This window comes from Onychostoma macrolepis, chromosome 15 (genome assembly GCF_012432095.1).
Source record: "Onychostoma macrolepis isolate SWU-2019 chromosome 15, ASM1243209v1, whole genome shotgun sequence".
NCBI lineage: Eukaryota > Metazoa > Chordata > Actinopteri > Cypriniformes > Cyprinidae > Onychostoma > Onychostoma macrolepis.
In genome coordinates, this window is record NC_081169.1 from 8,344,586 (window position 1) to 8,357,300 (window position 12,715).

General features: G+C 32.8%; 1 protein-coding gene across 1 annotated transcript; it reads left to right on the forward strand.

Moving 5' to 3' along the window:
* The first annotated feature begins 3,924 nt into the window (after positions 1–3,924).
* On the forward strand, positions 3,925–12,654 carry nars2 (asparaginyl-tRNA synthetase 2, mitochondrial). Its single transcript, XM_058799635.1, has 14 exons — positions 3,925–4,305; positions 5,853–5,962; positions 6,334–6,454; positions 6,567–6,707; positions 7,738–7,818; positions 7,942–8,045; positions 8,669–8,801; positions 8,944–9,042; positions 9,167–9,204; positions 9,439–9,505; positions 10,168–10,305; positions 10,545–10,642; positions 11,903–11,929; positions 12,145–12,654. The coding sequence occupies exons 1-14, from the start codon at positions 4,144–4,146 to the stop codon at positions 12,287–12,289; spliced, it is 1,464 nt and encodes a 487-aa protein (XP_058655618.1). The 5' UTR covers positions 3,925–4,143; the 3' UTR covers positions 12,290–12,654.
* The last annotated feature ends 61 nt before the right edge of the window (positions 12,655–12,715 follow it).

Below are 12,715 nucleotides of genomic sequence, written 5' to 3' on the forward strand. Positions count from 1 at the left end.
TATGTTAGTATTCGGAATTCTGACTGGAATGATTTTGAATTTGCTTTAAAGCAGCAATTGCAGTTAAATAATAATACAAAAAGGTGTATATGGTTTAACTCTTTTTAAGCAGAAGTTACTTACAAGAAGAGTTACAGTACTTATAAGTTACAAATGTAAAAGTTAATTATAAGTTACAAATAAGAAATCTGTTGTACAAATTATTGTATGTTTTTGTCCTATGTAGACGACACCTGTAGGCTACATCTGATTTTATCCACAGTATCAGTGGCTTTTAAGATGAATTCAATTTAATAATGGTCATTTTAATCATACTAATTATGCTAAACAATATCCATGATAGTATAAAACTTCAAAAATTAAACATATTTGTGACCCTGCACCACAAACCCAGTCTTAAATATTCAATTTCTCATACATAATCTGAAAGCTGAATAAATAAGCTTTCCATTGATGAATGGTTTGTTAGGATCGGACAATATTTGGCCGAGATACAACTATTTGAAAATCTGGAATCTGAGGGTGCAAAAAAATCTAAATATTAAGAAAATCGCCTTTAAAGTTGTCCGAATTAAGTTCTTAGCAATGCATATTACTAATCAAAAATGAAGTTTTTATAAATTTACGGTAAGAAATTTACAAAATATCTTCATGGAACATGATCTTTACTTAATATCCTAAAGATTTTTGGCATAAAAGAAAAATGGATAATTTTGACCCATACAATGTATTTTTGGCTATTGCTACAAATATACCCCAGCGGTCACATTGTGGTCCAGGGTCACATTTATGATTCGGTGTCAGTGAAGGGGTTCTTGATCCATAGCCTACTGATGAAAATAAATAAATAAATAAAATTGTTAGGTAGCTAGCTCGTGTATTATTATATTCAAAACTTCTTTTTCATCTTATTTTTGGGCTTTAAAACAATACTCAGACATTAATGCAGTGGACAATGGCACATCCATCAAACAGATCAAACAGAGGTTACAAAGGCTTCTCTCAGCAGATTCTGTTTTGATCACTGTCAGGTTTGGGATGAGAGGCATCCAAAATCTTTCCCTCAGAAGACATCACTATTTTGGCTTCATCAGAACTAAATGAGCATCGTGATGTGAAATCAATGCTGCTTACTGTGCACATGCATAGCGTGAGCTGCGGAGGAATTGATGATAAACTGTGAATTAAGGGTCAATACAGCTGGTAGAGTCCGTCAGGAGAGAGGTGAGGACACCGCTGCCCTCTGAGCTCGGAGCTTTTAAAACAAGATCCCTGTTTGTGTTGCTTAATCACATAGGCTATTGATTGAGGCCCAGAAGTAGGGAAATAAGGATACCCTGCACTGGCTATACAGTCTCTCTTTATTATTAGAATATATTCAGTAGCTAAACAGGTCATATTATGTGGATGTTCACTGAAAGAATCCTGTCTGTAGGTTAAAACATCAGCTAATGAATTTCGCATCACAGCTTCATCAAATCTGCTGTAAAATTGAATTTCACAAAAAAAGCAAACAAAGGCACAGATAAATATAATTGTATAACATGCCGTAAAAATAACATTAGGATTGCCTTTGGTGAGATGCAGTCCACAGAGACCCTAAAGCTGCTTTAATAATTCATTGCTGAAGATGCTGAGCTAATAAATAAGTAATTAAATAGATTTGTCTCGTCAATGGCTGCTCATGCGACGCTCTGCATAACAGACTGATGGAGTTACAGCGCCACCTTGTGGAAAAGATGAGCACTGTAATTATGTGGTTATGAATCTACAATCATGTTTAATGAATAAAATCAATGAAACACATAGCTTAACCCTAAAATGCACATGTGAGTTGGATGTATGGATTCATGAATGTTTGCCTGTTCTTGTTTTGACCCATGAATTTCCATGAGAGAAAAAAAAAAGAAAAAAAAAAAAAAAAAAATATATATATATATATATATATATATATATATTCATATACACTCCAAAAATATTTAGGCCTACATTTGCTATTTATGTATTTGTGGGTTACACAGACTAACAAACAAAATAATAATAATCATAATAATGTGATGCATATTTGCAGTCATACATAAATGAAACAGATACGAAACTTTCAAGTTTGAGTTTTGCACTCAAGAAAATCATGAAATTTATTGTTAATTATTTACATGTATTTGATTTTATTTAAATAACAATATTTAAAAAATTCAAATCAGCATGTTCACAATTAAATTTATACAATCAAAAAGTAGCCTATGAATATTATTAAAATATGGCTTGCTGTGTAACGAGCAATATTCAGTTAAAATGGGTGAGATTAAAACCGATTTATAGATGATAAAGGTATAAACCTGGTTGTTGTGTGTTTTAAACATTCTTAGTACTTTTACAGAAATCTGATGTATTTCTTACCTTTTTCATTTGATAGGAAAATATACATCACATTAAGTTTATAGATTAACTGTGTAATCCAAATGAAAATGTTCTATGCAATTCTTATAGGCTACAGAAATCTTACATTTAGGCCTAAATCATTTTATTGTAACCCTCAGAGACTCGCGCATAGACATTTCTCTTCAAATTTTAGGAAACCAGCGTTTATAAAAATCACGATGTTTGTTTTATCCTGAGATTTTTATTTATTCATTTTAAAGCATTTAAAAACTGATATGATGGTTTTTCAAGAGTGCACTTTTACAATTATTCCCACAAGTAAATATGAATTCTTGAAAAGCATTTCCCAGCAAGTTAATTGACATCTGAATATGTTAATCTCAGAGCAGCCCTTCTGTTCATTATCCTGAAACATTCCCGCACCTCACTGACCCCCTTTAAAGTACCTGAAAATGCATATTTAAAAGCCTACAGCACAGTTGCACTGACCTTTATGAAAGTCTTTCCAGTAAAATAGAAGGTTGAAACTTTAGCTCCTCTCGCTACAAAATTTATGCAAAGTCAGAAATTGTAAGGCAGTGACCATATTGTGTGACTTTGGCATGTTGAGAGATTATTATTATTATTATTATTATTATTATTATTATTATCATTTTACTCAGTAAAGTGTGAACTTCAGTTGTTCAAATATTAGGCTATTTAATTACGTTTAAAGCATTTTTTTGGCTCTCTGATGGGTTTATTAATTTCATGCATTTTCAGGACTGTAAATAAAATCTACTGTGACATTCCTTGATATTTCTACCATGGTGTTTTATTTTTATTTTTGTAGCCCTAATAACAGTCCTATATATAGGCGTTGTGTATTTGTACAAAAAAGTCAAAACTTTTTTTATTTAGGAGGGAAAAACAGGTTTGTGGAAAAAAATAAATGCATTTTAATGAATTTTATGTTTCCCACTTGAAGGAATTATGTTCTTCTTAACAAACTCGCATAATTGAAGGATTCGTTCACGAATTGAACCAAGAGCTCCCCAGAAGATCCGGCGCACTCAGTGTCTGTTTCATTGCTCATTCCCTTTCATTTCAGTGCTCATTCGTTTTCATTAATTTACTCAGTGAACTGTTTTAGTGGAGTAATGTATAATGTATAGGGGGTGATTTCGGCTCACTGATTCATTGAACCGAGAAAAGTCTCTTAGGGACACATGTCCAGTTCGTAATGAGCCGAGAACCGATTTATTAATATTCAAAATGACTTTTTATGAACTGATTCAGCTGCAAAACAAACTGTACCTAGACATAATTGACTCCGTGTAATTAAAATAAATTATTCTTGGCTTGAATTACATGAATACTGAATTACATATTGCATTACAGAGTAAAACCGTATGTCATATATGGACATTTATTACTAAGGAACTGGGCTGAATCTTTTTTAACCGATTCTTTGAATTGATTCACTGAAATGACTCGGACGCCTGATCGGTACTGCGCGTGTCAAAATTCAACCAATGGGACGTTACGTACATGTGACGTTATTCGATCCAGGAAGCGCGTGGAGAGCAGCGTGAATGTCAAAACAGAGACTTGTGACACTAACTAATCAAGCTGTTATAGAAGTGCATTTGTTTTATTATACTTTACCAAAAATTACATTACATCCCAGTTACTGGACGTGAAAGGCGCCGTTATTTAAAGCGGAAGAAGCAGAGAAATGCAAGCTGGATCAGACATTCATAAGCCTCACACTCAGCTGACATGATGTTCACATTACAGCGGATTCCTGCCTTCACCTCGGCATTATTCTGTCGATGTAGTTCAAAATCCTTTCAACGACACTGCTGTCGCATGTTGTCCAAGAAAGTGAGAGTATCTGATGCGCTCTCGAGCAAAGAGACAGGGTCAAATGTTAGAATACAGGTGAGAACGTTGTCCGACATTATTTTATAAAGGTGTTTCTTCAACTTGGAATCATTTTATTAAAGCTACTAGATTTCATTTTTCCCTTTGCGCGAAGGTCTCTTTAAAACTTGTCTTTTAAACATTTTACTATGCATTCATCATTTATTTTTGCTACTTGGACTTATTTCTTTTATTGTAGCAGAACCAGACTTTTTATCATTATTGTTAACTTAATTGTTATTATTATTAACATGTTATTGTTACATATGCATGCACATACAGTGGGAAGCAATTTTAGTATTTATTTGTATGAATGACTGTCCCTTATTCTGTCAGTCATTTCCATCTCAACCAGTAATTTTGTCCTAATAATGTTTTTTTTTTTTTTTTTGTCAAAAGTTAAAGTATTTATTTACCAAAGAGTGCATGCTTGAGATTAATTATAAGATCAAAGTAAATATTAATTGTGAAATTATGCAAAAAGTGTCAAAAAGAGCAAAAAGTTATCAGCTGAATCTCTTTTAACTTACTTATTTACTTAAATGTGACCTTGGACCACAAAACCAGTCTTAAGTGTCAAATTTTCGAAACAGATTTATACATCATCTGAAAGCTGAATAAATATGCTTTTCATTGATGTATGGTTTGTTAGAATCGGACAATATTTGGCTGAGATACAACTATTTGAAAATCTGGAATCTGAGGGTGCAAAAAAATCTAAATATTGAGAAAATCGCCTTTAAAGTTGTCCAAATGAAGTTCTTAGCAATGCATATTACTAATCAAAAATGAAGTTTTGGTATATTTACGGTAAGAAATTTACTAAATATCTTCATGGAACACGATCTTTACTTAATGTCCTAATGATTTTTGCAATAAAAGAAAAATCGATTATTTTGACCCATACAATGTATTTTTGGCTATTGCTACAAATATATCGCAGCGACTTAAGACTGGTTTTGTGGTCCAGGGTCCCAAATATATGTACTTTTCATTAAATTCGCAAAACACAGTTTGGGAAACCTTAATGTATTGTTTATGTCAATATGGTACAAGAATATTTCAATTAATGTGATAAATGAGTTAGGTCAAGTGTAATATTATATTTAGTTTGATTAGCGTTTTTCCTTTTTATTTAGTTTAACCTGATGTGCTGAAATACCTAAAACTGAAATAAAATTAAAATGTAAGTGCTAGATATAAAAATGAAATAAAAAATATAAATATACACATAAAAAATAAAATAAAAACTAGTTCAAAATAGTATTAAAACTAAAATAATATCACAATGATACTAAATTAACAATGATACTGCACACTGTTGGAGATTGTTAATGGTCAAATTTAACTAGCAAAAGTATGTTAGTTGAATAGACCATACATTATACACTTTTAATGTTTTTTTAGTCTCTTCTGCTCACCATGCCTGCATTTATTTGATCCAAAATACAGCAAAAGCAGTGATATTGTGAAATGTTTTTACTATTTAAAATAACTTTTGACTGTAGTGTAGCTGAATAAACATCTGTGATATGAACATGTCAACATGTTTTCTGTTCCTGCAGGGATGGGTTCGATCCGTCAGGCCACAGAAAGACAACCTCTTCTTACATGTGAATGATGGAAGTTCATTGCAACCTCTACAGGTTGTCACCAGCTCACACTTGAATACCAGGTGCTATTCTCTGCATTTGCTTATTGAACACTGTCTAGAGCTAGAACGAATATGAAATACTATTTCAAATGTCATGTAAATCTTGATATATACACTGACTCCACTTACAGCCAAACACAAATGAATGAATGTCATTGTATTAAATAACAAAGCAAGTGACATTCATTTTAATGAAATCTAGCACAAGTACTTTTCAAGAAAAACATTTCACATAATGAGATTTTGAATTAAAGTATATATACTGTTCCAGTTTACAGTAAGACAACAAGTACGCCTGTGGGAACTGATTTCTTACATCCACTAAAAATCACCTTTTAATTGCACAAATGGAAAGAAAATATAGTTCTGATATATCCTCCCTTCTTGTCAAGAGACCTCACATTTGGCTGTGCTGTTGACATCACTGGCACCTTAGAGAAGAGCCCAAGTAAGAGACAGAATGTGGAGTTACATGCTCAGCATATTAAAGTGTTTGGAGAATGCAATCCCGTGGTGAGTCTTTACTTTAAAAATGCATCAGTCAGATAAAACTGATGAAAAGTGATTTGTAAAAAAGTCATGATTAGATCACAGTTAATATACTGATCCAGTATGTGTGCTCTAGGACTTTCCTTTCAAGATCAAGGAGCGTCATTCTCTGGAGTATGTCAGGCAGTTTCCTCACCTCAGATGCCGAACAAATGCCTTCAGCTCTTTGCTCAGGATACGCAGTGAGGCTACAACTGCTATCCAGTCATTCTTCAGGGTAAAAAGTTATCATTTACGTATCACGTTTAAAGTCTGGCATCAGTAAGATTTCTCGAAAGAAGTCTCTTATGCCCACCGAGGCATTTATTTGATCATAATATTGTGAAATATTTATACAATTTAAAAATAACTGTTTTATGTTTTAATATATTTTAATAAGTAATTTATTTCTGTAAAGCAGAGCTGAATTTTCAGCGTCATTACTCCTGTCTTCAGTGAATTGTGATCCTTCAGAAATGTTAAAACAGTTCTACAGCTTATTATTTTTGTGGAAGCATTTTTTTCAGGATTCTTTGTTGAATAGAAAATTCAAAAGTACAGCATTTATTTGAATATATGTGTGTGTGTATATATATATATATATATATATATATATATATATATATATATGTATGTATGTATGTGTGTGTGTGTGTGTGTGTGTATTTTATGAATTTTATATATTTTATTATACAGTTTGTATTTGAGAAATGTTAAAAAAAAAAAATCTTACTGCCCCAAAACTTTTGAGTAGTTGTAAAAAATTATTTTAAATGTATTTTCATTCTTTTATTCTTATATTACCTGTCTAATGGGCAAATTAATAACAAATCATGATTATAAAAAAAATAAATAAAAAAATATAACCAATTCATGACCCTTCAGAAATCAGTTGAATATTCTGATTTGTTGCTTAAGAAACAATTATTTTTATCAATGTTAAAACAGTTCTGCTGCTTATTATTTTTGTGGAAACCTTGATGCATTTATATATATATATATATATATATAATGTATGTATATGTGTATGTATGTGTTTATGAACTGTTTATGAATATATTTTATCATACAGTTTGTAATATTAGAAATGTTTAAAATCTCACTGCCTCAAAACTTTTGAATAGTAGTAATGTATTTTCATTCTTTTATTCTTATATTACCTGTATAATGTGCAAATGAATAACAAATCATGATTCTATAAAAATAATAATTCAATTCTCATATGGCTTATATTTCCTTTTGAGTGATTTTGTTAATTGTTGTTACAGGATAACGGTTATGTGCAGATACACACACCAGTAATCACCTCAAATGACTGTGAGGGAGCTGGAGAACTCTTCCAAGTTGAGGTACGGTCTAGTTGACGGGTGACATGTGAGATATAGCAACAAGCAAAATGATATTATTTCAAAATATGGATGCTATTGATTCTTCCTTAAAACACTGAAAACTTATGTTTGTGCTCTCTGAAGCCTGCAGGGCATAAAAATGACTCAGATGACCCAAACCCACATTTCTTCTCTGTGCCGGCTTATCTAACAGTCTCAGGACAACTGCACCTCGAGGTGATGGCAGGGTAAATAGTTTAGACACAACTAGTCATATTAATCACACTGTTAAGAATATAAAAATCTGATCTTAGCTCAAGTTTATTATTAGGGCTGTAAATTGATTAGGAAGTTTATTTGTTGTATAACATAACTGAATAGCAATATCTACTGAGAAAGCTCTCAAAATTTGAAAAAACATTACTTTATTGTGGCAGAGGAAACCATTGAATAGACCTTAACTCGAATAAAACTTAATTATAATGCTAAAAACAGAGAAAATCAAGATTAATCGACTGAAATCATTGGTTTCCCCAGCAATAGCTATTATTATCTATTATTTATTAAAAACTTTCAGAATCAGATTCTGGATGCTTATAGAATCAAATGAATTGGGAAATCAATTTATTAACAATAATTTATATATCAGTTTATTGTATCAAAACTCCCAGTGTTTGTTTGAAAAGTTTTAAAGCTGCACTGTCATAATTACAGCAGAAATACCAGAGTAAATATCCTTTATATCTGTTGTGTTGGTCAATGGTTTAAGATCCACTAGAACAGACATTGCAAAATGTATAATGAATCATTAGCTAAAGTTGAATGCTAAACTGTTTTGTGATTGCTCAGCGTCTGCTGTTGTCTGTTGTAGGGCTTTTTCAGCAGTGTACACATTCGGTCCCACGTTCAGAGCGGAGAACTCTCAAAGCAGGAGACACTTGGCAGAGTTTTACATGGTAGAGGCAGAGATTGCCTTCACTGAGTCACTAGATGACCTTATGAAGGTAGAAAACTCATTCCTTCCCACTCAGTGAATTACATAAACTAAAGACTCTATCAAGCAACTGATTATGGTTTGAAGATGGATTTTGAAAGTGTGTACATAATGCATCATTTTTATTTTAAAGCTTGTTTCTCATTCTTCAGGTAATGGAGGACTTATTCAAAGCTGCCACGGAGCATGTGCTGTCCTCTTGCGCAGAGGATGTAGAGTTATTTCACAAATATATTGCACCAGGACACAGGGTAAGACACACAATGCTGTTGTTCCGTATGCTTTGTAAGAGCCTTATAAGAGCATTGAGAGTTTCTCCACTATAAATGGCCTGTAATAAACTGATAATGTTTTATCTTATTTGAACATCCTCAGGATCAAGTGGATCTCATGTTGAAAAGAAAATTTAATGTGTATGTATTATATTTCAGTTCAGTCTACTTTTGCCAAAGCTGAAGTCCTTTTACTTTTTAAAAAAGGCCTTGAGCTTGAGAAAGACACTACATACTTTTTTTCTTTATCTAAAAAGTTATCTGAATATTAGCTGTTAATAGTAAGAATTCTCTCAAATAGAATCAGTAATTTTTGTATGTCATCTCTGTTTGCACCATGCATTTTTATTGCATTGTTATATTTGCTTTTTACAGTATTTCTTACACGGAGGCCATAGACATTCTAAAGAGCAGTTCACAGAACTTTACATTCAGCACTGAGGCAAGTAAAGTACAGCATATGTTTGTTTTAAATAATTACTATACATAATATAAGAGATACTTTAAGAAATGCACATTAAATAAAAATATGATGTCCATTAGCATTCAAAAGTTTGGTGTCAGTAAGAAATTACTGCTTTTATCCGGCAAGGATGCATTAAATTGATCAAAAGTGACTAACGACAATGTTACAAATTATTTTTAATCCAAATAAATGTTGTTAATTTTAACTTTTTATCAAATAATCTTGAAACAAACGTATCCCAGTTTGCACAAAATATTAAGCAGCACAAAATGTTTTCAAAATTGATCATAAGCAGCAAATCAGCATATTAGAATGATATTTGAAGGATCATTTGACACTGAAGACTGGATTAATAGCTGCTGAAATTTCAGCTTTGCATCACAGGAATAAATTGCATTTTAAAATATATTAAAATAGAAAACTGTTATTTTAAATTCTAATAATATCTTAACATATTGCTGGTTTTACTGTATTTTTTAATTAAGTAAAAACAGCCTGGATGAGCACAAGACGGTCACCAAGGCTGCATTACATTAAAACATTAAAAACCTTACTGACCCAAACTTTTTAATGGTAGTGTATATGTCAGTTTGAGATGATGTTTTTTAATATTGTCTTTGACATATGTTTTACATTAGTGGGGCTGTGATCTTCAGACAGAACATGAGAAGTTCCTAGTGAAACATTGTGGAAACGTCCCAGTGTTTGTCATCAACTATCCCTATGAGTTAAAGCCTTTCTATGCCCGAGACAACCATGACCAGCCCAACCACACTGTAAGAATGAGCTCTCACTATCAGTCTTTTCTACATGTGGTCCTGCCATGAGTTCCACTCAACTGCTAATCTGTGTGAAATATGTTTATATTATGTGTTTAAAGCCTAGAGTAAATGATCGGATGTGATAAAGATGTTATGGCGTGTCTTTTTGAATTCAGCTTGCCCATTAGACCTTTTTTTCGCTTTTCCTCACCTCTATGTGCTCACTGCTTATTCGCTGATGATTTTTTGGACAGGCAGCTGCTGTAGATCTCTTGGTGCCTGGAGTGGGGGAGCTTTGTGGTGGATCCCTGAGAGAGGAGAGACTAGAACTTCTGAGTCAACGACTAGCACAGTAAGAATTAGATAAGAGTCCCTTTTCACATAGTAATAAGTGATAAAAAATAATATATGCTGTAATTATTTAAGTCATGGATAAACTACTGTTCAAAAGTGCTCACCAAGGCTGCATTTATCTCATCAAAAATGCTGTAAAAGCAATAATGTTGTAAAATATTATTACTATTTACAATTTAAAATAACCATTTTAATATCGCTGCAGTCTTCAGTGTCACATGATCCTTCGGAAATAGTGTTAATATGCTGATTGTTGAAAACAATTGTGCTGCTTAATATTTTTGTGGAAATTGTGATATATTTGCCAAGATAAAAAAAAAAACGGCATTTATTTGACAGAAAAATTTGAAATAGATATTTTGTAACATCATACAGTAAATCTGTACTGCTGATTTTGTTCATTTTAATGGATCTTTGCTGAATAAGGGTTAAAAAAAACTGACACAAAACTTTCACAGTGTAAATAAAACATATCAAGTACTAAAGTTTATGCAGTGTTATGTTGATTTGTACTGAAAAAAAAGTGTATTTTAGTAAATCCGAAAAGACTTTTAGGCTATAGTGTATATTCTGTGTTAGAATGTGAATGTGTTCTTTTCATTATCAAAATTCTGTACACAAATATGGCACCAACAATGTAATGTGATGCTTTCCGTACATATTACATGTTCGCTGTTGTATTACTGTTACGGCCCATTTTAATAGGGTGAGACGCGAACGAGTGATGTTGACGGGATTCCGGCCACAGCCAACAGATCACCAAAGACAACAATTATAAGTTTAAACAATTTATTAAAAAAGAGTGAAATGAATATAAGGAGCATTAGCTTCGGAGAGGCCCAAGGCAAAAATAACAAACAAAGCAACTAATAAAATAAAATATGTATAAATGACATAATTATAAAGAAAAGAAAAATATAAATGGCAGACCCCTCCTACGCTCCAGGAATTTTCTTAGAATAAACAGAATAAATCATGAGTACAAACAGTAGCCACGAAGCTGTTGGTGATCTGTTGACGGAGGCGGAATCCGGAGCTCTTCAAGCCACAGCAGCAAACGCCAAAGTGAGCTCGCCATGTGGTGGTAGCGCCGCCCTTTTAAAGTCATCCGCTTCGGAATCCATCAATCACGTTCCTTGATGAACAGCCAATCCCTGCACACACACACGCACAAAATAAAACACTTAAGAATAACGATGCCGAGGATCATAACAATTACTAAGTACTATTTACTCGTATGTTTTCCCTCTTTTCACAGGGCTGGATTGGAGGACACATATGCATGGTAGGTTTCTAAGAACAACTTTTGCCACCCAACCATATTTTTATTCTTTACAAAGTGACATCGCCAACTAGAGGCCTGGCATGCATAATTCAGCATTTTAAGTTGTTTTCTTGGATCTGTGTGAATGCGGGTCGCTTTGACAATGTTGTCATCTGAAAAACTTCACATTGTTGTCATGTAAACATACCCTTAAAGAGCATCTTTGTGATTGACAGGTATCTGCAGCTGAGAGAGTTTGGCTCAGTCCCCCATGGTGGGTTTGGGATGGGCTTTGAGAGGTACCTGCAGTGCATTCTGGGACTCCACAATATTAAAGATGTGATTCCATTTGCAAGGTTCTCACACTCCTGCCTGTTATAAAACAGTGTTTTCCTGAAGCCACCCAACACTGCACATTTTGAATGTCTTGTATGTGAATCTGTTAATGAGCAGATGATCTGAGTCAGGTGTGTTTGATTAGGTAAGCATACAAAAAAAGCAATATTGATGAAGATTCAGAAATAAATTTTAGGAAGCACTGCTCTAGTGTAGCAGGATGACTATGAAACATATTAATCTTCTGTGTTATAGATAGGAGCAGATATTAGTTAACAGCCTCCATAAAAAAAGTAGTCATTTGTTTTTGTTAATTTGTTTTATTATTATTGTTTATGACCACTATCATCAATCTCATTTAACATCTTTGAAATAAAATCATTTTCTTTGTCTTCTGACAGCATCTTTGATCTTCTGATGCAGAAGAGTTATTTTTGAATTTAATTACATTTTGTCTGAAAAGACTAATGT

Excerpts from the sequence above, each read along its gene's own strand:
- nars2 (XM_058799635.1), top strand. The coding sequence starts at position 4,144 with ATGATGTTCACATTACAGCGGATTCCTGCCTTCACCTCGGCATTATTC. Across the intron at positions 4,306-5,852 it reads GGTCAAATGTTAGAATACAG|GGATGGGTTCGATCCGTCAG; the intron begins GTGAGAACGTTG and ends CTGTTCCTGCAG. Across the intron at positions 5,963-6,333 it reads AGCTCACACTTGAATACCAG|AGACCTCACATTTGGCTGTG; the intron begins GTGCTATTCTCT and ends CTTCTTGTCAAG.